The sequence below is a fragment of the Stereum hirsutum genome, assembly GCF_000264905.1.
Source record: "Stereum hirsutum FP-91666 SS1 unplaced genomic scaffold STEHIscaffold_7, whole genome shotgun sequence".
Classification (NCBI taxonomy): domain Eukaryota; kingdom Fungi; phylum Basidiomycota; class Agaricomycetes; order Russulales; family Stereaceae; genus Stereum; species Stereum hirsutum.
Genome location: NW_006763137.1, coordinates 1,796,154 through 1,820,497, shown reverse-complemented (window position 1 = coordinate 1,820,497; position 24,344 = coordinate 1,796,154). Strand labels below are relative to the sequence as shown.

Here is a 24,344-nt window from a genome sequence, read left to right as displayed (position 1 = left end):
GTCCAATGTTTATCATTAGCTGAGGCTGTCGAGTAAATGCTCCTGTATCCCCGTGTCTGGTTCGAAAATATCATTGCTGCTTTATCGTGTTTTGATTTTACCGGGAGAGTGGGGTTGAAAACATACCGTGAGAACCAAGCGTGCCAGCGGAAGCGACGAGCGTCGAGAACAAATGAACGGAAACATAAATATTGCCGCCGGTGGCGGTGAAACCCGATACACGGCCAGAGACCAATGGGATGGTCAAGGTGATATAGGAGTGAAAGTCGCCTGTGAAAGACGGTGAACATGGCATAGAATCAGCGGTTGAAAAAAGCAGCACTAGAGGTTGAAAACCACCCTGCCCGAGCTCGAGAAAGGATCGGGTGAAAAGGAGCATAGGCGGGGTGATCATCACCATTCTTGATCACCTCCCGCGACGTCGAAAATCGCCTCGGAGAGCCGCGAGAGGGTGAAGATCGACCGCTCTAACGTCGAATACCACCTAAAACCCGGTTGATTTTCCGGTGGCTTTCACCCGCGGCGACCTCCGTAGTGGCGGTGCGCAAAAGCAGAAAGGTAGACGTTTGCGTCACTCCAGGTCGGCGCCACAGCGTGGTATCGCCTGACTCCAGCCATTGCCGATGAGCGCGGAATTGCATAACTCAGCAAGATCTTTTCTCTTGACACTTGTGGGCTTCACCGATAAAGTGCGGATCGGCATCTGCTCATCGTGGACTAGGACTATATATAAGCCTCTGTATATCTTACTTACTCTTCTCCACAACCCAACTACTCATCAGAACTACATCACCCTCCATTACTCTCACACTTACGATGCCTAACGTTCCAGGTTGCTTTGCCGGTTTATTTCGTCGTCATCGACATCCACAGACCGTGGCAGGACCCAGTAAAGAACCACACTCGTCCTTCGAGAAATCGGCAAGTGGATGACGAGATGCTATGGAACCGCGCTCTTACTGATGTGTGGTCGTTCTAAAGCTACCCCAAGGAGGTTATTCCGCATGCTGGAGTAACTCGCCACAGTCGGACGAATTTTATGACGGCCATCTTCCTCCATATTCTCAGAACCATCCTAGTGATATTTTCAGACCCGAGGTTATGCAGACTATCGAGGACAAGTTAGACGAGCTTGATTCAGAACTCAGGGAGCTCAGCTTGAAGATTCACGGTAAGCTCAAGCCCAAGTACGTGGATTCGCATGATGCGCCATCGCTCACTCGGGACCCTGCAGACCACCCTGAGCTGATGTTCCAAGAAAGGTGAGCCTCGTACCTTCTTTATTTGGATAGACCGTAAGTTTGATGTTGTGGTACCAGATACGCTCACGACACACTTTCGTCTTACATGGAGTCTCAAGGCTTCCATGTCACACCTCACTATCTGGGGCTTGAGACCGCTTGGCGCGCCCAATTCTCTTTCGGGCAAGGCGGACGGACTATCGGCGTCAACTCTGAGATGGACGCTCTTCCATGTGGCGATACCAAAGGAGCCAGTCATTCCTGCGGGCACAACCTCATAGCCGTAGCCGGTGTCGGAGTTGCAGTTGCATTGAAGCGCGCTCTTGAAGTTCATAACACCACAGGAACAGTCGTTCTTCTAGGGACTCCAGGCATGCCTCCGTCACGAACCTGTTTCTTGATATCCATTTTTGACAACCATTACAGCCGAGGAAGGTGGAGGTGGAAAGGAAATTTTGCTCCAGCGGGGCGCATACAAACATATGGATGCGTGTGTAATGTAAATCTATTCACCTCATGAATTATCTTTATCCTCGGGACGCTACTCAATGCAATACATTTTTTCAGGTGCCATCCTATAGGAAACCCTCTCTCACAGAAGCAACACCTTCTCATCGGATCATCATTGTCCTTACAGTACATCGAAGTGGAATATTTTGGTCATTCGTACGCAATTCTCATCCCTTTGTTCTGTTACTTACATCATTTAAATGTGCGACTATGTACAGAGCACACGCAGGCCTAGCTCCGTGGGAAGGTAAATTTATTCGTGTCTTGCTGGACGCCATTATCATCTCTGATTTATCTGCGTCTTTCGAAGGCACCAATGCTCTTGACGCAGCGTTTTCTGCGTACTCAAATATCGCAGTCCTTCGGCAGCAGATAAAGCCTGACTGTCGTGTTACCGGAGTCATTCAGGGAAAGGACAATGGCTGGGTACCTAACAGTATGTGAACCGTCCCACCCAAATGGCACAGGAACAAACATACCTTCTTTAGTCATACCCGACTATGCCAAGATGATATGGATCATTCGTGCTCCAACCCCCTCTGAACTCTCGCAACTAAGAGAGAGAGTTGTGAATTGCCTTCAGTGAGTTTCTTTCTCTGCTAAGAAGGCCAAGAGTGCGTGTCTTACTTCGATGCTTTAGAGCGGGCGCGCTTGCAACTGGATGCAAAATTCAGATGAAGCTCGGTACGCACAACGATGATCTTCGACAGAACAGAGTCTTGGGTGCGTATGCTTGACCTATACTGTTACTCCTCGGACTAATCATGGATTACCAGCTCGTGAACTTGCATCAATTTACAAGCACCGGTACAGTATTCCTACACAATTCAAAGGCGCCGATGTGGGGGCTTCCACAGACTTCGTACGTTTGAAATTCTTTCCTGCTGAGACTACTTACTAAATAAATTTGTTTAACAAAGGGTAACATCACGTATGGTAAGATCAAATCCAACACGCCGCACACTCCCACTCAGGTTTAGTTGACTCCCGCAAAGCTTTGCCAGGTCTTCATCCGGTTTTCAGTATCCCCTCCGACTCTGCAAATCATACCGAAGGGTTCGCCAAGGCAGCTAGAAGCATCGAAGCCCACAAGTCTACGATGCTCATCACGAAAGGTCTTGCTTTAACTGCCTTCCGCGTGCTTGACGATGATGATTTTTGGCAGAAGGTATGTCTGTTCATAGTGACGCCTCTATTTCTTTTCTGCCGTAACCTGTCCAAGGGCTTCGCTTCTGTGACGCCTTATGGGTGCGAGTGTTGTATGCTGATGTAGTCCGTTGAACAGGTTCGAGCAGACTACGAACAGAGAGGGCCTCGTCACGAAGGATGATACTTCTGAATCTTCGTGCTTGTGTCGTTCCTGCGCGTGATACCTCTGCCATTTCCTTCACTGCACGTCGAGTCTGGTACTTGTGCGGACATCAATGTTCTTTCCTTGTATTAATCACTTTGCGCTATTTATACCATTTTTGTGATATTTGTGCGTCTTCGCTGGGGTGGTCTGATGCCTTGAGGTCACGCCCTGGTCATAGCACTGCAACAAAGAATTTTCAGGGCCCACGCAATACATCGAAGAATAACACCAAGAGACAAGCAAGGGGCACTTTCCATCAGCATTCGCAAAGCAGGCGCCACAGCGGCGCCACACGAAGGAACGCGAACCATGCCGGCAAGCACCGCCGTCGCCGGTATGCCGGTGCTTGCTCGACTGAGCTCAGCGGAATCTGATATCATACCTCGACTTTCTTTCTTCTTCATCCTCTTCTGGTTTGGCCTCCATAATACTCTCACTACACACTCTATAGACCTTCTACGACTTCCACTTGACCTCTCTAATGGCGCCTGTCGAAACTGAGTACTACGATGTGGTGCGTGCTCTGGCTCTCTGGCTCTCCTGCTCAGATCCTAGTTTGAAAGGCTCATTTGGATATGGGTTGTATGTGTAGCTGGGCGTGCCTACAGATGTCAACGACACCGACCTGAAGAAAGCATATCGTAAAGCTGCTATGAAGGTGTGTTTTCTTTGACTTCCATCTGGGCTTTTCTCGTGCTCAAGGAAACATCAACTTCGCGCGGGCGTCTTTTCGTTCAATGCTGTGTAGTATCACCCGGACAAAAACTCTTCACCAGATGCAGAGGAGAAGTTCAAGGAGATGAGGTGCGTCCTGCTTTCTTTTGTGTAGTCTGAGGAGACTGACACCAGGATATAGCAAGGCGTACCAAGTCCTGTCGGACCCTGTGAGTTTCATGCGACTCCAATTGACCGTCGAACCCTATACCCATTCTCGTCCATCGAACGCTTTAGAATCTGCGAGCCGTCTATGACAAGAATGGCAAAAAGATGGTGCGCTTTTTCGGCTTCATCGAGCTTCTAGCACAGGCGTCTGATCTGACATCTTACGGCACGGAATGCGCTTGCTTCTCGCTCGACATAGACGGAGTCTGAAGGTGGCGTTGGCGTCGATGACGCGGCAGGCTTCTTCGCGAATGTATTTGGAGGAGAACGGTTTATGGACTACGTGCGTTCTTTCAACTTTTTTTCACAGGCTTTCCCTCCATTCTGTCAAAATGCTAATGACTGAGGTTACAGATTGGCGAAATCACCCTCATGAAGGATATGACTTCGATGGCCACAACTATGATGTCGGAAGAGGAGAAGGCTGAGATGGAGAAAGAAATGAATGGTGGCGCCACGACCCCTCCCGCAGCTTCGGCCTCATCTCCCACAACCCCACCTCGTCCTGCTCATACACCCCGTGCACCTTCAAAGGCCGATCTATCTGGCGAAACTCTCCAGCCTGATCCTTCGACCGCTCCCGCTGCTGCCAAACCGCCACCAGAGGCACCTCCACGTTCGTCGACCTCCATGGTAACGTCACCTGCAGGTACACCGAGTGGTGAAACTTCACCGTCTGCCGACGGTATTGCCACACCCACATCTCCATCAGTCAATTCTGACGCAGAAAAGAGGCGCGCAGCGAAGAAGAAGTCTAAGTTGACTCCGGAACAGAGGAAACAGATGGAGGAGCTAGAGGCGGAGAGGAAGAAAGCTATGGCGCAGAGAGTCAAGATGTTGACAGATAAGTTGATTGAGCGACTGAGACCGCTTGTAGAGGCCAAGCATCCTGGTGACAAGGACGACGAGGAGACGAGACTGTTCGAACAGAGGATAAAGACGGAGGCCGATGATTTGAAGCTAGAGAGCTTCGGAGTTGAGGCAAGTTATATTTCGTTTGGTCAATTGCCTCCACTTGTGAGCTACATCCTAATATGAAGCTGCGGAGGTAGCTACTGAATGCGATCGGCACGGTCTACATGTCGAAAGCTACGTCTTTCCTTAAGTCGCGGAAATTCCTTGGAATGTGAGTACTTCGTGTGACTCAGTTTCATGTAACAGTTGGCTAAACATTCTTTGTACACAGCCCAGGGTTCTGGTCTCGGCTCAAGGAGAAGGGGACGATGGCGAAGGATGCATGGGGAGTTATCGGCAGCGCGTACGTTCCATGCCATTTCGTGGAGAAACTTCCGATTGACTTGCTGCTTTCCTTCTTAGTTTGAGCGTGCAGCAGGTTATGCAGGATATGGATCGTATGCTTGCTAAGGGCGAGATACCTGAGGAAGAGATGAAGGCACTCGAGATGGACGTGACCGGGAAGATCATGCTTGCGTCATGGCGAGGGACACGATTCGAGGTAGTCCAAGTGTTACGAGAGGTCAGTTTAAGGAGATTCATAAATTGTGCCTGCAGCCTGATTTTATCTTCTTTAGGTGGCGGACAACGTATTAAAGGACCATTCGGTATCCGATCAAGTCCTCTACAATCGGGCAAAGGTACTACAGGTCTCAAATATATTTGGCTTACATGAGTCTCATCTTCATTCACTTAGGGTCTCCTCATCATTGGAATGATCTTCAAGAACACTGTACCGGACGAATCCGACGAGGAGCGACGCGAACTGGAACGGATGGTAGCAGAAGCTGCTGCTGGGAAGTCGAGGCGTAACAAAGATCCTCGTTCACACCACGGCGTGAAACCCGCGAAAGCAGAAGACACTAGTACCCCGACTAGCGAGTATCCACCAGAGAAGGCTACGTTCACGCCTGAGAAAGGTCCGGCGCCCTGAACTCTACTTCTTCATCGTTCTGTGATATATTGGCTCTCTCATATGGTTCGTACTGGATTGATTTTGTTCGGTTTGTATACGCCATAAGTATTTGGCATTCGTGGCTCTCGTGATAGCTATCATCTCTACTACTCTCCCTTCCTTACCTTACTACTCGCAGAGTGATTGAATGACTTGACCGTGGACCAGCATATATCGGTTACTTATTAGATTGTTTCTCTATTCGTACATGCTTCCCTATTCGTACATGCCTTTTGCTATGCGGACTCGACTCCTCAAGTCCCCGTTCGTGATCTTCTGTGACGATATGACATGAGTTTCAGCTTGGCGCGTGCTATGTCATGACGTCGATAGTCGAGGTGATTGTTGGTCTTCTCTCTGATACGAGCACCATTATGACATCTGGTTCTCTTATGCCTCGGGTGCTTCTGTACACAACACAACTCGATGATCTCGTCGACGTTGTTACAACCAGTGAGCACGGCGTAAGACGTGTTCACATCTTTCTTCGCCCCTAGCACGTCTGTCAGGTAGCGGCTGCAAAGGACAGGTGCAAGAGGGCTAGTTGTCTTCGGTGACGAAGAATGCGAGCGATCCAGTTCTGGTTAACTAAGATGTATCAGAGCGGTGCCCGAGACATTTTGCAGAGGCGGGGAGACCAGGTGTCAATCGAGCGGGTCGTCCTGATTGGAGGTGTATTTTATGAAGGTACCGATTCTAGGAGACAGAGAATCAAACTATGCGATGCTATACAAAACCTTGCTACTAATACAGGGTGAAAACAAACTCTCCCAAACCATGGACACAAACACAGCATAACGCCTCTTTCACACCGGAACGTATCACCTCACCACACTTCATTGTCAAACCTCTCTAGTACTCCGCCGGCGTCTTCAACATCCTTTTGTGCCTTTTTCCGCATGTAGAAAATCGGACAGTCTTTACTGCTGCATAAGACGTCCTATGAAAGATCGTTGACCAGTTAGCCACGACGTATCTGGCGGAGTTGCAAGAGGCAGAGATGCTTACCTGATGCAATGATCCTTGACACCGTTGGCATTGAGTCCAAAGACGGGAGAAGCTAACTTGCATAGCAGATGTGGTAGAGACCTGATGAAGAATGGATGAGGGCCCAACTAAATAAACGAATAGCAATGCTGGCTTACTTGTTTCTGATATAGCTCCCCTAGCCGGGGTCGGCAGTTGTTGCAGACGGCACCGCCTTCAAGACAACACCATGAAAAACAGACCGCACGCTGAACAAGAAGTGGCCCTACCTTTCACGCTGTTGTTCGGTCGTAGAGCAGTCTTACAGCCCAAACAAGTCATAGTCTTGACGGCGAACTTCATCAGTCCGCCTACCGTTGGTGTAGCGATCTGAATCGTCCGTGTATGGTCACCCGACACTACAGAGCAAGCATTAGTAAGAACGGTTAATTCGTGGAGTCAGGTGGAAGAACGTACACAGCGATGAAGCCTTGTCACCAAGAATAGGTTCAAAGATACGCATGAGGGGCTTCGAAAGCTGGTTCTCGAGGTAATATTTGGTGTCAATTGGAATGCTGTTCTCGAGGACGTATATCGGGTCTTCCGACTTCTCATACGCAGCAGCACCTGTAACGCCATGTCAGGACAAGACACGGGATGTGATAATGTCCAAGCTCGAACCTTTGATGCCCTTCACAATGACATACGCCACACGATCACCCAAAGCAGGAGCAGATCCTGCGAGCGACGTCAACGCGAGCTACTCGAAATCACGCCAATAAACATACCAGCATCACGCTGCTTCATCCTTTCTGCCAACTCTACATGGGCTTGCTTTGCTGCATAGTCTACAAACCAATTCCTCAGCGAGGGTTTCTTCAGAATATACACGAATACATACCTGCTTTGGCCAACGCTTTGGTGATGACGAGCTGCGACATGTCGACCTTGTTTTGCAGAAGGTCAGAGATGACCTGTTTGGTGTAGCTAGAGCCATCATCAGTGAAACGGACACGACGGAACAGCCAAATGGGTGCTTACTCCTCAGCACCCTTCACGTCCCGATCGATCAACATTTTGTGCAGGCAAGTCTCGATGACGGTGGATACCAGCCGACAGTTATCCCGACGAACAGTCTGCAACGTACAGTCAGCATATGAGATATGCAGTTGGCAGGAAAATTCTTCACCTCAATGCCCTTCGAGTCCATCTTGTCGTACTTATCCGGCCTCGTCCAGTACAGACCGGCATATCGTTTCTTGCTGATGAGCAAGTACGGGAAATAAACCTTCTCGAACTCGAGCTTGATCGGCTTGACGAATTTCTGTGTGACGAACTCGGCCGCTTCACTGCCTGAAGATCGAAAGATAGCCTGTTAGAACATTTCCGAATGTGACTACGAGGGAAGGCCACATACCTAGTTGCATAACCTTCTCGAGATCTGGAGGACCGAACTTCACCATGACGGAATCTGTATCACCATAGATGACTTTTGCGTCGTGCGAGTGGCCATTGGCGACACAGTATTCTGCTTCCACTTCCTGTGAACGTTGACAGCGGTAAAACAGACATCAGCACGCAATTTGCGGGTAGACGTGTAAAAGGACTCACCGACTTCGTCTTCTCAATCATCTGACGACCGTAGGAGGTGACGCTCGATGAGATGGGCAGGCAAGGCAGCTTTCCGATGGTTGCTCCTGTAAAACCATACACGGAGTTTGCACTGACCTTGAAACGTAGACATGAATGTGAGTATCTATTTGTAGCCAGGAAATCGAAAGGAAGCAGATACCTTCAAAGCGAGCTGCCGACCGTCAAGAACGGCGCGTTTGAAAGGATCAGTCTCGTTCTTTAAGTCTGCCTTCGCCCTCTTACGAGCTCCGATCAGGTCCTCGAGAACGGTGGGCAAAAGTCCCTTCCGTTTGTGCGACTTGATAAAGAAGTCTTATGCCAACCAAACACGTAAATCACTCGAATACACGGAGCAGTGGAAAGAAGGGCAGACCGTTATTGGGCGTCTGGATGTAGTCGATGTCCTTCTGGAGGTTGAGGCGGTCGATGGTATTCTTATCCAGCAACGTTGTGTAGCAGAGGTTGTGGGCCATCATGATGGACGGGTACAGAGAGCTGAAATCTAGCGTCGCAATCGGCGCGTCGTAGTAACCTTTCTTGGGCTCGATGACAGTAGCACCTTCATACTGCTCGTCCGATCCTATCAGAAAGAGGTCAATATGTTTTGGAATAGATCGAATCGGTTGGCGACATCCTACTCACCTTCGCCCTTCAGAGAAGGAACGACGTATCCTTCGTCATTAGCTTTCCGGAAAAGCTGCGACAGCACCTTGATAGATTGACCACGCGAGAGAAGGTAGTTGAAAGGCACGCCCGTCACACGAGCCATCTCAGTGTAGTTGACAAAACACATCAGCTTGTCCATAAGTCTTTGCGGCAGGTACGCATCCTACAGCCAGACAAATCTTAGGAAGCGTCACTAGGTACAACGTATGGCATTGTGGCCCACCTTCAAACAGTACACCGCCAAACGTCGACGTGATTCAGAAGTACCATTCTGAAGTTCCGTGATGACGGAGTGGTGGACATCCTCCTTCTGTTCGCCAAGGAACTGAGCACAGACGGAGTTCAGCGTATAGCTCCGAAGTTTGTGCTCCCGCTGCATATACTGCAGAAGATCGAGCTGCAGTCTTCCATCCATGGTAGTCTCCTTTGAGTCACGCTGACCAAAGGCTTTCGACGAGAAGTGCGTGTCCTTGACTTGGGTCTTGTTACCTATGTGACACACTGTCAGGCACCCTTCAACCCAGGAGACGCAAACAGCTTACCTTTGATCCTCCCAAAGTACGGGAAATCATCCACCTTGAGGGCCTTTGCACGATCTAGCAAATATGGCAGATCGAAATTGGATATGTTATACCCAATAACAACATCAGGGTCTGCCTCGTTGATGAAGTTGCACCAAGCTTGCAACATCTCCCTCTCGTCGTCGAACGACAATACTTGGGACCCGACGATGTGGGAGCAAGTGTTCAACGTGAAGATATTGCGAATGAAGGGTTTCGATTCTCCTGTGAAGTATAGTCTAGTTGAGTATGGACGGGCAGTACGTTGCATAAGTGAGACATACCTTGTCGAGTTACCATATTGGCAATCTGGATGACAGGATCGACGTTAGCCTCGGGGAATATACCCTTTCGACCCGCACACTCAATATCGAAGCTGAGTACTCGGAGAGGAGCCAGCTTGGACCACTGCCCGTCAGGCGGATGAGAGATGAAATCGTTCCACCTGCGTCCGAACTCAGTAACAGATATTATTCGGAGACATGGAGCCAACGGACCTGACAGTCATTTCAATCTGGCACTGCGACTTCTTACTCTTGCCTTTGTTTATCATGTACTTGCCGGCGGGCACCTCGATCCAGTTCATACCCACGACCTTGATCATGATCAGCCTTCATTCACGTGGAGGAGTATATTGGCTTACTTTGGTGTCAATCATGAAGCGCAGCGTGTAAGCTATATTGCTCTCGTATGTGCTAACAATGCCCTTGAACAAATCACGGAACGAACACTCCCCCCTTTCGAAGACGCGTGTAGGCAGGAAATCGTTAGCTTCGGCTGCATCGGCAAGACGCTGGAGTTGGCACTTATCTCTAACCCTGGGTAACGCTTTTGGATCGGTCACAGTGATTTTCGCGAACATCACGAGGTCGTCTCCCTTGTAACCCCATAGACTCCGCTTTTGCACGAGCTCAACTGCACGCACACCTCCCGCAGAAGCCTGAACATGATATGATGAGAGGTGATGCTATAGCACGGGATGTAATAGAAGCGTACGTCGAGGTGGTCTCTGAAGGCATTGACATCTTCGTTTGTGAAGCCTCGCGGGACAGGAATGTAGAAATATGGAGAGAATTGTGTGACATGCATGAGAACGCTATGTCCAGCCTATTGAACCCTCAATTACATGTGGGAAATCACGGAGACTTGGAACTCACCTCAGTCACACCAAACATACGAATGGTAACTTGTCCTGAAGAAGCGTCCACCGACTCTTCAACATCAATTTGCTGGAAGACTACGAGGACTAATCAGAATCCAGCGTATACGATAGGGTCAGCAATGCTCACCAATACTGTCCTTCTTCTCGTCGATTGCGGGTAGCTCAGGGCGCGACCACAGGCCTGCACCACCTTCTGCCTCTGTCGAAGACTTTCAAGACGCGCCCAGTTGATCGTAAAGACTGTACTTACCAGCCCCGTCGGCGCTCTCCTCCTTCAACTTTTGCAGAACATCGGCGAACGATGATTGGGTAGGAAGTGATTGTGACCCTGAGGTTTGCGTGCCAAGTTTTCTTCTCTTGGCTGCCGGCTCAGCGTTGTCTGCCTCTCTGGATCTATTCAAGAACAAGGCAGGGCCGCAGACGCGTCAAGAGACGCGCTCCAACTGTGTCAACTAATGTACGCACTTATGTGGCAAATTCTCCTTCGTCGTACGCTTAGGTCCCGCCATGATGATACCACAAATCTGACGTTCAGAAAGAGAAGTAGGAGATGGATCACGTCGTGGTGCTGGCAGGAGCGAGCTGAAAGACAGTGAGACTCAGAGACTCATAAACGCGCTCGCGTTCTGACGCGTGTGTCCGTATTTGGTTCGGTGGCGCGTCTCATCTCCCACGGTTCAGAGACGACGCTCTGGCTCCCTTCAAGGCTGTCTTCCCTTGTCTTCCAACCGCCATGTCGACAACTTGACGAACGTCCACCATGCTCCGCCTGCGAATATCCACCGCTGAATATACTCAATAGTACGCTCAAAATCATTTTTTGTTCATAGGAGGAGAAGCGCTCCTCTTAAAGGCCTTTAATAAACACGGTCCTCCGAATAGGAGGCGCGTCGGGACCTTTAGAGTTCACTGGCAGACTGGGCAGCTGTTGCACGTTCACATTTGTAACAGATACATCTCTAATCTTGCGGGACGATGTCTGCTCGAATAGCAGACAACTATCTAGGGTGATTTGAACATAAATATCGAGTGTCCGGCTGCCGTTGCGACTCAGAGACCTGTGTTGGTCATCCTTCCACAACAGATGTGTGAGTGTAACTTGTCTGCATATGCTTTATCTATCACTCTGGACTTAAAACACCATGCTGAAATGTTTCCTCCGGTAATATTGAGACATGTATCTCAGTCATCTCCACACATGGATGCTGCCATAACAAACCTGTTCTTCCCATACCCATGCCAAAGTCGACGTTCCCCCCAAGATCGGCGATGACGGCGTATTCACATTCTTTGTTCCTCTCTTCTGATGGAGGTAAGGTGGCCAAATCGCGCTGAGCTTGTGTCTCGAGACGACGGACGTCCTCGTGCTACATGTGTTACTTCACGAACGTGCGCGTCAACCATGAAGGTCGTTTCGGTGACAGCTTCTAAGCCGTCTTCACCACCGTACCTTGATCTATAGTACTCCTTATAAGCTTGCATTCTGAAGTTTGGGAGGGTCCACCGTCCTCCTTGCACCCCACCTCTTATGAGCCTGTCCATGATCAAGTCACTTCTAGCGCCTTTGCTCTTAGTTTCAGCAGCGACAGCCGCTACGCCCAAAAACATCCTGCTCACTAACGACGACGGATGGGCAGTGGCCATCATTCGTGCTCAGCTCGATTCTCTCGATGCGGCCGGTTATTCGGTAAGTTTTCAACTCTGAGCACTCAGCATACCTCTGCAGGCCTCTGCCCCGTGTCAATGCTGATGTCGAAATTATTCCATTCTTAGGTGGTTCTGTCTGCCCCTGCTGAGAACGAATCCGGAACGGGCTCATCAACTGCTACACCGACTGTTCTAACCCAAGAATGCGAATTTAATACCTGCCCCGTTGGTTCGCCGGCGACGGGGAACAACGCTTCAGACAGTAAGTGCATGTCACAAATCCACGCAAAAGCGATCATCGTCTGACCAAGGCCCGCAATTTCATGCAGCTCGTGAGAACTATGTGAATGCATTCCCTCTAGACGCAGCCAAGTTCGGTGTACAGACTCTAGCCCCACAATTCTTCGGTAGCGCACTTGATTTCATCGTCAGTGGGCCTAATGTGGGCAGTGCGTATTTTTGTCATCCCGAAACTTCACGAGAGCATTCCTCTCATCATACATTCATCCAGATAACCTGGGTTCAACTGTGAATATCTCTGGCACTGTGGGTGCTGCATGCGAAGGCTCCAATCTCGGCGTACCCTCTGTCGCCTTTTCTGCCTCTGGTTCCTCCATCTCTCAATCTTCCTACACGACACTCACCTCAAGCCCCACTTCGGCCGACACTGTCAACTCCCTCCTCTATGCCTCTCTCACAACCAAATTTGTCAACGTCCTCCTCAGTAGCTATGCCTCGCCTCTCGTACCCACCGGCACAATCCTCAACGTCAACTATCCCACCATCTCATCCCCTTGCAACAAACTGGATGACTTCCGGTTTGTCTTCTCGAGAGTCGCTGCGGATAGCAGTGTGACAGATGTGGAGACCTGCGGGAGCGACCATTTACCTACTGAAACGGCGGTGGTGGATTCGGGATGTTTCGTTAGTGTTAGCGTGTTGAATGCCACTGTTACGTCGAAGAAAGATGTGGATGCGGCGACTCAGGCGTTGGCCTTGAATAGCCTCCAGGCTCTGCCGTTTACTTGCTTGTAGGGTATTCAATATGTATATCTAGAAGTCCTTCAACCCCTTCGTGACTATCCATGTTCCTTCAATCTGTGCACTCCTGCACGTTCTGCCTCAAAATGCTTCTATCATAAGAGTGGATGAATATCATTACTGCGCCACACCGAGAGTTGATGTGGCACTTGCGGTACCTGGTCACTGACTCCTTGAGATTCGGATCCGACAACCTGTTGTGAACCGCTACAAGCTCGCTTGACATTGTGAAAACTCTGACTGACTCGGGCGACCCTACTCTAGTAAGTGACTGCCAAAGACCCCTGCAAATCTGCATAGCTATAGCACTCGGTGCTGACTCACTAGCCATACACCAGCATTCAAAAGCACTCACGAACGGTCTCGGATACTGGCACATCTCCCTCTACATCACCCATCAAGTGGCCTACCTACTTCCTAGCCCCATCCATATATGCAAATCATGGCTCGAGCATCACAATATCACGTCTTCTCTCTCCCTCCCGAACTTCTCGATAATCTCACTCCCCGGAACCTCATAACCCAAAACCCTCCAAGTGACATCTCACGGCCAGCATCGCCAGACCCAACGTCTTCGCAGACGACAACAGGGGCACGAGCGTGTAATGTCTGTCTGGGAGCTGTTTTCAAAGACGTGGAGGAGCAACGAACACACTTCCGCTCGGATTGGCATCGGTATAATGTCAAGATACGGTTGAATGGAGGAAAACCAGTATCCGCCACAGATTTTGCTCGTCTTGTCGAAGGTGCGTTCACCAGTAACAATTTGTTTTGTTTAATACCATTTGTCTGACACCGACGTACATTTAAAGATCTCGAGGACTCGCTTTCGGGTTCCGCGTCGTCGTCAGAAGACAGCGGCTCTGAAGACTCCGATGCAGTCCAAAATCTCCTGCAGAAAACAAAGATATCCCGCTCACGCTCTCCATCACCTACCTCTAATCGCTCAATCCCACAAACAGCATTGGTCTGGTTCCACTCCCCACCCTCCACCCAGATCGGCATTTACCGTGCCATATACCCCTCCGATTCAACCCCATCGACATATCTCGAAGACCTTAAACGACTACAGAAGGGTAGTGGCGAGGAGGGCAGGAAGTGGGCGATGTTCATGGTAGCAGGAGGTCACTTTGCCGGCGCTATCGCCAGGGTGAGTAAACCAGAAGATGAGGCGGATGAAGAACAAGAAGAGACAGGGGGAAAGAAGAGGAAGCCGAAGAAACCGAAGCCAGATACGGAGGTGTTGAAACATAAGACTTTTCATCGGTATACCAGTCAGTTCACATTCTCTAGTCGACCTTGTAAAGACAAAAATGCTCAGAAATGCCATGTTTTGTTAACTTCTCCAGCACGTCGGAAACAGGGAGGTTCGCAATCTCTGAACGATCAGGCGAAGGGGAACGCGAAGAATGCAGGTGCTCAGCTTCGACGGTATGGAGAAACGGCCCTTCGTGACGTATGTCCAGTCAAACATCCCTTCCTTTCAAGGGACTGACTCGGGCTCTTTGCTAGGACATTCGCGGATTACTCACTGAATGGGCAGACGAGCTCAACCAGTGCGAACGAATATGGATCCGTGCAAGCACCTCAAATAAACGGATATTCTACGACTACGACGAGGCAGTCATATCAAAAGGTACCTATCTTTCCTCTAACTATCTTCGCCTCTCTTCCTGACCGAATTGCGACAGGTGATGACAGGCTCCGTGGATACCCTTTTCCAACACGTCGACCGGTACGTTCCATCCTATTCCCCGTCTTTGATATTTTACTCACTATTTCACCGTCCATAGACCCAATCCGAAGTTTCCCGCTGTCTCCTCGAACTAACCCGCGTCAAAATCTCCCACTTTACCGAAGACGCTCTCCGCGCACAAGACGAGGCCTACCTTGCCTCCCTTAAACCAGCGCCCCCCAAACCCAAGCCCCCCACCGCTGCCCCTGCACCATCACTCCCCAAAGAACCTAAGCTAACGAAAGAAGAAGAACTCGTCCGTGACAAATGGGCCCGCCTCCTTGATATGATAATCCGCGGACGTGTCGAAGCCCTCAAGTCGTTTTGGGAACGTGAGGGTGAAGGCTTGGGTGGCGTCGATGCGAGGATACCGGAATGGACGGGCGAAGCGAGATATACGACCTTGTTGCAATTCGCGGTGCAGGCCGGGCAGGAGGAAATAACCAGGTGGTTGTTGGAGGACATACATGCCGACCCGACCATCGAGGTACCATCTGCTACCACGGCTGTTTCGACCACACAAGATGATGGTGAATTGAGCACGGGTGGTGGCGGCGTGGGACGTCGGACGGCTTACGATGTGGCTCGGACGAAGGAGCTACGAGATGTCTTCCGGAGAGCGGCAGGAGCGTATCCGGACTGGTGGGACTGGTTCGGAGCGGCGCGCGTGCCTAGTGCGTTGAGCAAGGAAATGGAGGAAGCGAAGGATGAGAAGAAGAAAATTAGACGGAAGGGGTTGAAGGATAAAGTCAAGGAGCGGGAAGCCAAGGAAAAGGAGAAAGAACCCTTGACTCCGCCTCCAGAGGCCGTGGAGGCGAAGCCGGCCAAGAAACAGGAGGAGAACCTGGTGGGACCAAGACGGCTTGGAGGCAATGCTGGTGCGGCAAACGGGTTAGAGGGACTTACACCTGAGATGCGAGCGAAGGTGGAAAGGGAGAGACGAGCACGAGCTGTTGAGGAGCGGTTGAAGAAGATGGCTGGTAAATGACTGGTCCTTTCAACGACTGCGCTCGTATGGGCGTATCTCTTTTACATGTAGCGATTAGTATGCTGTATGTTTTATACCTTGTATCCCTCACCTGTAGCAGAAATAGTCTGACGACAACAGATATAAAGCATGGATTACAGTGAATAACATGATTCAGGCTACAGTTTCAGTCAGCCGAATGGCATACGAGATGCAAAGAGTCTAGTTTTAATCAAAATAACGATACATTTGCAGAGGTCTAATATTTGATAGGCACGCCACTTTATATAACGAAATAAAAACGGAAAGAAGGGAGATTCAAGTAGCGGAGGAGAATCTGAGTGAATTACGCCTATAGCGAGGTGGGGTATACCTACTGGTCATTACCCTCGAAACTGCCCTCATGCTGGTTATCTTCCTGTTCTGGATCCTCCGAGACATGTACGACACCCTTCCCGTCCCATACGACCGTTCCCTTCCTGCTCGCCAGTGCTCGAGTGCAGTCGGCTACGAAGTTCGGCCGGACGATGCAGTCCTTGATCATGATCTTGGCTATCGGCGATGTGCCCATACTGACGCGCTCTTCTACAATTTCTTTGCTCAGACCTCCTGGAAATCGAGAGAGATCGGCTCTTGAGATCTTGATCGTCCGTGCGTGATGGAAAGGATACTCCTTTGTCGACAATAAGGATGAATCATTGGCTGAAAGAAGATGTCGACAATACTGCAAGTCGCTCCAAAAATCGGCTCCCATTGAGCCGGCGACGAACACGCGGGAGAGGTATATTGCGTTGCGGAATGCCCAAGCGAAATAATCGTAATGTACGGACAAGGGCTCGACGTCCACTTTGACGTGTACGAGCTTCGGGACATCTAAACCCTTGAAAACGGCAGGGACGATGAATTGTTCGAGTTTGTTGCGATATGTCGCGGGTTGGTCACCGTGTTTCCCGACTACGAAACAGAGGTGGTAATAGGGTTTACGGAAATGGAATTCCTCGGAGTGCTGCATTTCGGACGACTTGTGAGGGATGCCCACCAGCTCGAGCTGCATGCCAATAGGTTGGTTCGAAGGTACGCCGCAAGAAATGGTAAGGCTCTGAAGGGTCACAGGGACGCCGATGCGTGTGCGAAAGGAAAGACGTAGCACCACACAAATGATTTCCTTGACATAACGTCCGAGGAATCGGAGGGCCTCGTCGCATTGAATGGTGAGACTGAGACTGGCATCCATTGGGAGTCGAACGGAGGCCAGAAATTGGGCGCATTGAAGCAGATTGTCATTGAGTTTGAGGTAGCGGAGACTCTTGAGTTGCGTAGGTCCACTCCGGGCCGTCCAATTGTCTTCTCCCGGTTCAGCGTCAGGAAGAATATTTGAAAGGGTGAGATTCTGCAGGCTGGGCATGCCACCTAGAACAGCCAACATCTGTCCGATTTCCGGTTTTTTGACGCATTTGCCGACCATGGTCAAGGACGCAAGCCCCGCAAAGATAGAGCCATCCCAGGTCACCTGAGTATCTCTCAGGGTCATCGAGCGTAAGTTGGGGAAATTTCCAGTGAAAGTATCCGTAGTGAGGACGAAGTGGGATGAGGATACTATGACAATTTTACGAAGTGTGGCTGAATCTTGGGCCAAGAGGTCGCGAATGAGCTCGAAATTCGCCTGAAGGATGTTGTCATAGAGACCGAGGCGCTCTATGCGGTGAAGTTGAGAGAGTGCAACAGTGAGCACTTCGTCGTTGAGAGCAGACCCAGATAGCGGGAACCGTAACTCGAGATGGATAGGGATCGGTTCAGAACGCGCCAGCCTGATCTTCATCCACTGGGGACCCATATCGTGATCCACGATTTTCCAGAGCGACGAATCCCTCAAGGCGATGGCCCTCCATCTATGGCAGACGTGCGTAACGACGATCCACCCGAGCGCGTTGTGAGTGCCAGGAGGAGACCCCACGGCAAGAAACGCAAAGATTTCGGAGAATACCTCGTGGGGGACACGGGCCAGAAGAGATATATTGTTTTTCTGTGACCGCAGGACTAGCAGGGCAGCTTGGACGGCGTCAATTTCTCTCGCAAGTTGACGCTCAGCATGGGCGATAACTTCGCGGTCGCTGTACGACGTCAGGCCATGAAGATTTGCCGACCTCTTATGAGCAAAAGAGGTCCACGCGGTGGTGGGGGTATAATCGTCTGGACTGTAATAAACTATGAGTGTCAAGAAGATAGGATTGACGAACTGCCCGTACCTTTGAGACTCTGTCTTGTGTCCTGAGTCCATTCGGGCGCGATAGCTTGAGTCGGTCGCTAAAATTGGTTCATAGATCACGTTAGAAGTCGTTGTAGACGGTAACCATTGATCCGTACTTGAGTATAGTGGTGGACACGTAGCAGATACGCTGCCTGAGAGCGCGAGCTAACGTGGAACCTACGTGGAGGGAAGGTGTCGAGAGGAAGAAGGTAGTGTCAGTATTGAAGCCCAATAAAAGCCGCAGGCGAATTTCAAATCGAGGTTATTATAACTTGTGGACGAGAAGCGGACTGCGTCTTTGCATCGTTCGTCCCCCTTCCGGCCACCTCCACAGTTGTTGCTCTCTCTTCTGCCTCTTAGGATCGTATACGTTCAAAATGGTCTCTTCTACCTTTGCTGACCGACCTATCAAAAAGCTCGTCTTGTTCGATGTCGATGGCACCCTGTCTCCTGCTCGTCAAGTAAGAGCCTTTCAAACCATGTATCACCCCGGATAGTTGAGCTATCCAGATAGGCAGCTTCGGCCGAGATGCTCCAAGTCCTCAGCGAGGTCCGCAAGAAGGTCGTCATTGGGTTTGTTGGAGGGTCCGATTTGAAGAAGATCGAGGAGCAACTGTCTGTCTTGGGCCACACAGGTCCGTCCTCCTCCAGCGCTTCAATTCTGACCACCAAACTCACTCTGTTTTCGCGTAGCTAAGGACGACTTCGACTATGCCTTTGCTGAGAACGGCTTGACAGCCTATAAGATGGGCAAAGAGCTATCTTCGCAGTCGTTCATCGGCTGGCTTGGCGAAGAGAAGTATAAGAAGATGGTTAACTTTATCCTCCACTACCTGGCCGACATTGATATCCCTGTCAAGAGGTACGTCATCTCAGTGCGTTGTCTTTTGCGCTTCTGTTTTAACGGTGAAAGTATGCCTCTAGAGGTACCTTCATTGAGCACCGCAATGGAATGATGAACGTCAGTCCCATCGGACGTAATGCGACGTACGTTCCCCCTGCGTTTCCGTCTGAAGCCATCAAATTAACGAGTAGCTCACAGTATTGAAGAGCGTCATGCATTCAACGCCTTCGACAAGGTGCTTTTCAGTTTCAATCGCTATCGAGAGATGTATTGAGTTGACACCCGCAAACTCGCAGGTTCACAAAATCCGTGCAACCTTCGTCAAAGTCCTCGAAGAGAAGTTCGCCGACTATGGTCTCACCTTTGCCATCGGTGGTGAAATATCCTTCGACGTCTTCCCCTGCGGCTGGGACAAGACGTACGCTCTGAGACATGTTGAGGACGAAGGGTTCGAAGAGATTCACTTCTTCGGCGACAAGACCTACAAGGTAAGCATCATCCCTGTACCCTTACTAGACCATTTTCGTTGACAGTCCATCGTGGCGTAGGGTGGGAATGACTACGAAATCTACACCGACCCTAGGACTATAGGCCACAGCGTCACTAGCCCGGCAGACACGATGAAGGAACTTCGGGAGCTCTTCTTGAGCTGAAAAGCCAGCATCCACGCATCCTAGACCTTGGAATCCTAGAGAGGAAGTGAAGGCTCTTGTACTTTTATGGCTGGACTGTGGCCGGAGAAGGTCAGTGAAGATACCAAGTAATTACCGTTAGCTCCAGAATGTAGACGAGGACGACACTATAAATGGGGCTTTTTGGGTGAAATTTCAATGTGGCGCACACATTTGGGTCGGGTGATACCGTGTGGCGTCTAGTATGTACGACGGCAGGTCTGGGCTATAGGGCATACGCTTGAAGTGGACGATAAACACGGAAACGCGAAGAACGGCAAGCCTTTCTGAGTTCCGACAACTGGGAAGGGATAGCAAGTTCAATAAAGAGCCGAGCTACGTGATAGTCCGAGCGCTGAAAGTGTCGTCTTTCCAAAGTCTGAGTGGAACTGTGAGTACAATACCCTCCTCTACGGCCATCGATCTACCAGACGCATCTGATCCTTCCCTCGGGAGCACATCGTACTTGTCGAGCCGAAGACCACATACGAGCCTGTGTTCTCGCCAGCTCCTGATCATCAAGAGAATAACTCGTCAGCAAGATCCCACAGTAGGACGTCTGTATCGACATTAGTTCAGCATACCTTTTCTGACACTCGTATCCACAATACTGCTCCGTACGGCAGCCCTTGCACCGCACTTCCACGCGCTTTCGACACCCCCGCCCCATACACTCGCGGTGAATATCACAAGCGCGTTGTGTCGCCAAAAGCATCTGCCACGCTCGCGCGTCCACAAACCTGTTCCTCCTATGGTGTTCCAGTGACAAGGAGCCAGCAGGTATTGGGACGCAGGGGCATCGAGTTGACATAGTCGAGGAAACGAGAGGGTCACATGCAAGAAGGGAATGAAGAAATTGTGAACGAGGAAGCTGCTTTCGAAAGGCAGGTAGGATAGTAGGCTGCTTTCGGAGCAGCCATGCGAAGCGTCCTAAAGTCTGTGCGATCCATTCTGATAACCCATTAGCCACAAAACTGAAGACTCGGCACATAGACTCACTATGCAGCATATCGTCTGCATAACACTGAGGCACAACGGCCTCCAATGCCTCAAACAGCCCTGATGATACGAGAAGCCGTGATAAATCTGGGGAGTATTCGGGGAGGAAGTCCATAGTGTCCCGCACACATAGGGAAAGGAGTTCTATGGTGACGACGGATTCATCCTCCTTCTCGATTTGCTTCATGATCGTCATGATAGCAGCCGTCCTTGCGTGTTCAACAGTCTGCGTTTCTGCCTGTGAGACGTCTTGTGAGAACGAACCGCGCCGATATTAAGTGATACAAACTTACGTGATACCATAATTTTCCTTTTTTAGACGCATCCCGATACCACATCCTCCAACCAGCTCGATCGAATGCACGCTGTCAGAACACAAATCCACTCGGGTTGAGCGTCTCTCCGAAATAGGGGACATGCAGATAAGGCAAGTACCTCTTCAACGCTCTTCAATGCTATGTATAAGTGATCAGTCTACATTGATGATCGAAAGCACAAAAGATCTGACCTTCAGGTTTATCCCAGAAACTTTCACCAGTAGAATTATTGTACCAGTAAGGCCATCCTTCAGAGGTGGCATGTTCTGTCTAAAACCGGGTAAGGATTAGCGTGAATAACCAGTCTATTATGACTGCTGTTTCGTACCCATAGTTTCTCCACCAATTTCGGTGAATCCCATGAATCAGACAACGGTGCATATATATTCTCCTTCGGTTTCCAGATGGAGCTGTGCGTATCGGGTATGAGAGTGGGCTTAACGGTAAATGGGCCCTCCCGGGTGCATCGTCCAAAGAGAAAGCGCCAAATAGAGTCACAAGTAAGAAAGGTGGCGATGTAGTCATCGAGACAGGTCGAAGAGGATAAGATGCCGAGACGCCCATTTGGACTTTTGGTGATCATAGCTATTCGCCATAAATTTCGCATGACCATTATGTTCAGTAGACCGACCTCAGCATCCTTGTAGGGTATAATGAGTTCAGCCCTGGCGAATAGAGCGGTGAACGGGCCCTGAACCCCGGCCGACAGTCCAGCGAAAAAACGCTCCACTTGAAGTTCTCGATCTTGGGGCGATTCAAGATGATATATCCATCGTCCTACACGAAAGATTAAATTCAGGAAGTCGGTAACGTCCTCTGGCCGGTTTGATATCATCCAATACCGAGTTGCGACCGCAATAGTGCAATCTTCTTCATGACGCAGCACCTAGATGTGAGAAGTGAGATGGAGACACTGATGACTAAATATCTTCACTCAATTGGCACATTTCGTACATCAATAAAACAGGCATCGTGATCAACGGCGGCCACAAAGATTGCCTGCGCAACACGTCGCTCAGCAGACAATCCTACATATGCTGGGTTCTTGACACCTTTTAAGCTGTCCAAGGTGTTCCCAGGTACATTCCAAATCTAAATTTGGCTGGTCAGCAGCTTCATTATATGTAGCAGAGATAGAGGTAGGGAAAAAACATACTTTAGTCATCATTTTTGACCAATGTCTCCGGAGCGCACACAAGACTAGACTGATTATCGCCTCTGGGAAAGTGGGAGCGTCGTCCAGTATTAGGTATAGGACTTGTAGGGGCGCATAGTGCGACGAGATGGCCTAGGTAACTCTTTTGAGTTACCATAACACGACAGGACGATCGAACCAACCTACAGGAGTCGTCCGTCTCCCATATTGCGATCGTACGGACTCCAGCCATGTTAGAGTATCTCGCTCCCCAGTGACACATTCGCACATAACATCGACAAGACCTTCGCGGATTAGGCCTTCGGCATTCAAGGGATCTATAGTGAATAGACATCTGATCTCATCCATGGCTGGATGAACATCCTGGCCACCCAAGAGGATAGTAAGTTACGCATACGGAATAGGAGTGACACTAGAAGCAAACCCACAATGAAACTATCTCCCCAAACATTCTTCTCATGGCGAGACAGCCGATGGGCCAACAGTCCGATTGGGTGAAGGTTGAAAAGAGCTAATGTACGTTTTGGATCGGCCACAACAAGGTGGCGCCACTTTAGTATCTGATCTGCTTCAAGGGTGTGCTTGAACGCAAAGGGGTAAATGTCGACTGGGAAATGAAACAGTGTTTTTGCATGGTACGCCAATAGCGCGTTGGTGGTAACATTCGGGTCTTCACCCATGGCAGACATAGTATGTTCTGGCAAGACAGCAGCGTGAAAAGTAAGTCCCCGGTTAGAGTAATGCGTAGTAGAAGAGCTAGCCAAAGCGAACAACCGGAGAACCACCAGTGGTAGCGACCAGTTGTCCAGAACGTATCCGGGGCAAGAGGTGCTCACCGTTAACAGTACTAACTTCCGAGCCTGAGTAGACTGATGATTCCACTCCTAAGAGGATGAGGAGCCTAAGAGGAAGGTGATGAGTCGCTTATGCCGGGCATAGCCTTTGTTTTGGGGTCTCAGGGATGCATCGTCGCAGTCGCATGTTCAGCAAACTTACCGACGAGGAGCCTTGAGGATGAGTCTGACGCTTTCCCAAAAAGCTTTCAAATGCGGAATCGCCGTCCGGAGTCGGCCGTCTTCCCGTGCCACACAAATGACACCATTCCTCTGCGCCACACTACTTCACCCACACAAGACCAATAGTTATACCATCGCCCTCTGGGCACAGCCTGGTCCCACCATTTTCTTTTGCCAGTCGTGTTCGGGATTCTCCGAGGGGCGCCACTCTGTTTCCTCAAGCAATGTGGCGTTCTACCTGAGGACGAAGATTACTAGCGTATTTCGTGGTACACAACATGTATTTATGTACGAAACAGTAGACAATACACACGTAAGACAGCAGACGCAAGCCAGAACGACAAGGCAACAAAGCAGACAATAAAGCGAAAACAAAACAACACATAGCTAGACGTATGACGAAAACACGACAACAACTGTGGACATTGAAACGCGACGGCGTAGTTTTAGAAACAGGAAATATCATTCCTTGGTGAGACGCGAGGGGCGGGTCGGAATCGCGGAGCCTAAGACCAAGGAAGAAAGGCTAGTACGCACGGCGATTGTAAGATCGACTGACGTTCGCGTACCCAGACGGTGTATGAGAAGGCTTACCGATGTACATACGCCCTGCCAGCATCGCGAACAATCAGTATAAGTAAACAGACAAAACCAAAAAGACACGTACCAGAGGATCAGATGTGTGCTGTACGGTAGAATATACCGTTGACAGTCAATTTTACCGCAAGTGAGGCTTGACGGCCTGCCTCTTCCTTCTATCCCCTCTCTTCCTTCTATCTTTCTTCGAGACTGTGGTATCCCCGACGACTACGTAGCGTATT

The 24,344-nt window shown here is 50.0% G+C and overlaps 8 protein-coding genes across 8 annotated transcripts; 5 read left to right on the top strand and 3 right to left on the bottom strand.

Annotated features, from left to right (window-relative positions):
- The first annotated feature begins 794 nt into the window (after positions 1–794).
- STEHIDRAFT_147335 (amidohydrolase) lies at positions 795–3,204 on the top strand. The gene is made up of 14 exons (XM_007304433.1): positions 795–921; positions 982–1,171; positions 1,235–1,262; positions 1,320–1,612; positions 1,668–1,740; positions 1,809–1,907; positions 1,970–1,998; positions 2,062–2,187; positions 2,240–2,333; positions 2,392–2,474; positions 2,528–2,613; positions 2,672–2,687; positions 2,747–2,919; positions 3,037–3,204. Exons 1-14 carry the CDS (start codon positions 817–819, stop codon positions 3,079–3,081), a joined length of 1,440 nt encoding a protein of 479 aa, XP_007304495.1. The 5' UTR covers positions 795–816; the 3' UTR covers positions 3,082–3,204.
- Positions 3,205–3,586: 382 nt separating this feature from the next.
- STEHIDRAFT_57262 (DnaJ domain-containing protein) lies at positions 3,587–5,875 on the top strand (the record flags this gene model as incomplete). Its single annotated transcript, XM_007303902.1, has 13 exons — positions 3,587–3,619; positions 3,698–3,763; positions 3,854–3,909; positions 3,962–3,989; positions 4,057–4,095; positions 4,187–4,270; positions 4,342–4,645; positions 4,700–4,962; positions 5,040–5,113; positions 5,174–5,245; positions 5,305–5,464; positions 5,520–5,582; positions 5,639–5,875. 13 exons carry the CDS (start codon positions 3,587–3,589, stop codon positions 5,873–5,875), a joined length of 1,479 nt encoding a protein of 492 aa, XP_007303964.1.
- Positions 5,876–6,558: 683 nt separating this feature from the next.
- Positions 6,559–11,392, bottom strand: STEHIDRAFT_79581 (uncharacterized protein; the record flags this gene model as incomplete). Its single annotated transcript, XM_007304002.1, has 26 exons — positions 6,559–6,836; positions 6,905–6,985; positions 7,042–7,097; positions 7,153–7,281; positions 7,340–7,489; positions 7,544–7,600; positions 7,651–7,710; positions 7,764–7,849; positions 7,904–7,998; positions 8,052–8,215; positions 8,280–8,403; positions 8,474–8,590; positions 8,655–8,806; positions 8,868–9,074; positions 9,137–9,323; positions 9,384–9,649; positions 9,703–9,945; positions 10,005–10,165; positions 10,218–10,315; positions 10,364–10,470; positions 10,531–10,660; positions 10,717–10,827; positions 10,878–10,957; positions 11,010–11,081; positions 11,133–11,275; positions 11,348–11,392. Coding segments are annotated over 26 exons (3,235 nt in total), but the record flags the coding sequence as incomplete, so codon positions are not given.
- An 897-nt stretch (positions 11,393–12,289) lies between these two features.
- Positions 12,290–13,564, top strand: STEHIDRAFT_97740 (sure-like protein; the record flags this gene model as incomplete). Its single annotated transcript, XM_007304432.1, has 4 exons — positions 12,290–12,569; positions 12,656–12,791; positions 12,859–12,978; positions 13,041–13,564. The coding sequence occupies exons 1-4, from the start codon at positions 12,411–12,413 to the stop codon at positions 13,562–13,564; spliced, it is 939 nt and encodes a 312-aa protein (XP_007304494.1). The 5' UTR covers positions 12,290–12,410.
- Positions 13,565–14,012: 448 nt separating this feature from the next.
- STEHIDRAFT_97737 (uncharacterized protein) lies at positions 14,013–16,433 on the top strand (the record flags this gene model as incomplete). The annotated part of the gene is made up of 6 exons (XM_007304431.1): positions 14,013–14,316; positions 14,383–14,844; positions 14,920–15,026; positions 15,083–15,206; positions 15,262–15,305; positions 15,364–16,433. The coding sequence occupies 6 exons, from the start codon at positions 14,013–14,015 to the stop codon at positions 16,291–16,293; spliced, it is 1,971 nt and encodes a 656-aa protein (XP_007304493.1). The 3' UTR covers positions 16,294–16,433.
- Positions 16,434–16,588: 155 nt separating this feature from the next.
- Positions 16,589–18,669, bottom strand: STEHIDRAFT_139598 (uncharacterized protein). The gene is made up of 3 exons (XM_007304430.1): positions 18,637–18,669; positions 18,519–18,576; positions 16,589–18,467 (listed from the first exon to the last, which is right to left on the bottom strand). Exons 2-3 carry the CDS (start codon positions 18,548–18,550, stop codon positions 16,646–16,648), a joined length of 1,854 nt encoding a protein of 617 aa, XP_007304492.1. The 5' UTR covers positions 18,551–18,576; positions 18,637–18,669; the 3' UTR covers positions 16,589–16,645.
- Positions 18,670–18,835: 166 nt separating this feature from the next.
- STEHIDRAFT_97734 (eukaryotic phosphomannomutase) lies at positions 18,836–20,200 on the top strand. Its single transcript, XM_007304429.1, has 7 exons — positions 18,836–18,981; positions 19,035–19,155; positions 19,214–19,382; positions 19,445–19,507; positions 19,563–19,599; positions 19,661–19,852; positions 19,913–20,200. Exons 1-7 carry the CDS (start codon positions 18,898–18,900, stop codon positions 20,015–20,017), a joined length of 771 nt encoding a protein of 256 aa, XP_007304491.1. The 5' UTR covers positions 18,836–18,897; the 3' UTR covers positions 20,018–20,200.
- A 176-nt stretch (positions 20,201–20,376) lies between these two features.
- Positions 20,377–22,987, bottom strand: STEHIDRAFT_168762 (uncharacterized protein). Its single transcript, XM_007304428.1, has 11 exons — positions 22,936–22,987; positions 22,694–22,870; positions 22,508–22,639; positions 22,306–22,443; positions 21,680–22,237; positions 21,543–21,621; positions 21,470–21,489; positions 21,328–21,399; positions 21,035–21,272; positions 20,620–20,972; positions 20,377–20,546 (listed from the first exon to the last, which is right to left on the bottom strand). Exons 2-10 carry the CDS (start codon positions 22,853–22,855, stop codon positions 20,866–20,868), a joined length of 1,506 nt encoding a protein of 501 aa, XP_007304490.1. The 5' UTR covers positions 22,856–22,870; positions 22,936–22,987; the 3' UTR covers positions 20,377–20,546; positions 20,620–20,865.
- Between the last annotated feature and the right edge of the window lie 1,357 nt (positions 22,988–24,344).

Excerpts from the sequence above, each read along its gene's own strand:
- STEHIDRAFT_168762 (XM_007304428.1), bottom strand. The coding sequence starts at position 22,855 with ATGGATGAGATCAGATGTCTATTCACTATAGATCCCTTGAATGCCGAA. Across the intron at positions 22,238-22,305 it reads ACGATGCCTGTTTTATTGAT|GTGCTGCGTCATGAAGAAGA; the intron begins GTACGAAATGTG and ends TCTCACATCTAG. Across the intron at positions 21,490-21,542 it reads TTTCTGGGATAAACCTGAAG|CATTGAAGAGCGTTGAAGAG; the intron begins GTCAGATCTTTT and ends ACTTATACATAG.
- STEHIDRAFT_97734 (XM_007304429.1), top strand. The coding sequence starts at position 18,898 with ATGGTCTCTTCTACCTTTGCTGACCGACCTATCAAAAAGCTCGTCTTG. Across the intron at positions 19,508-19,562 it reads CCCATCGGACGTAATGCGAC|TATTGAAGAGCGTCATGCAT; the intron begins GTACGTTCCCCC and ends AGTAGCTCACAG. Across the intron at positions 19,600-19,660 it reads CATTCAACGCCTTCGACAAG|GTTCACAAAATCCGTGCAAC; the intron begins GTGCTTTTCAGT and ends GCAAACTCGCAG.
- STEHIDRAFT_139598 (XM_007304430.1), bottom strand. The coding sequence starts at position 18,550 with ATGGACTCAGGACACAAGACAGAGTCTCAAAG. Across the intron at positions 18,468-18,518 it reads CACAAGACAGAGTCTCAAAG|TCCAGACGATTATACCCCCA; the intron begins GTACGGGCAGTT and ends AGTTTATTACAG.
- STEHIDRAFT_147335 (XM_007304433.1), top strand. The coding sequence starts at position 817 with ATGCCTAACGTTCCAGGTTGCTTTGCCGGTTTATTTCGTCGTCATCGA. Across the intron at positions 1,172-1,234 it reads GCTCAGCTTGAAGATTCACG|ACCACCCTGAGCTGATGTTC; the intron begins GTAAGCTCAAGC and ends GGGACCCTGCAG. Across the intron at positions 1,263-1,319 it reads GAGCTGATGTTCCAAGAAAG|ATACGCTCACGACACACTTT; the intron begins GTGAGCCTCGTA and ends TTGTGGTACCAG.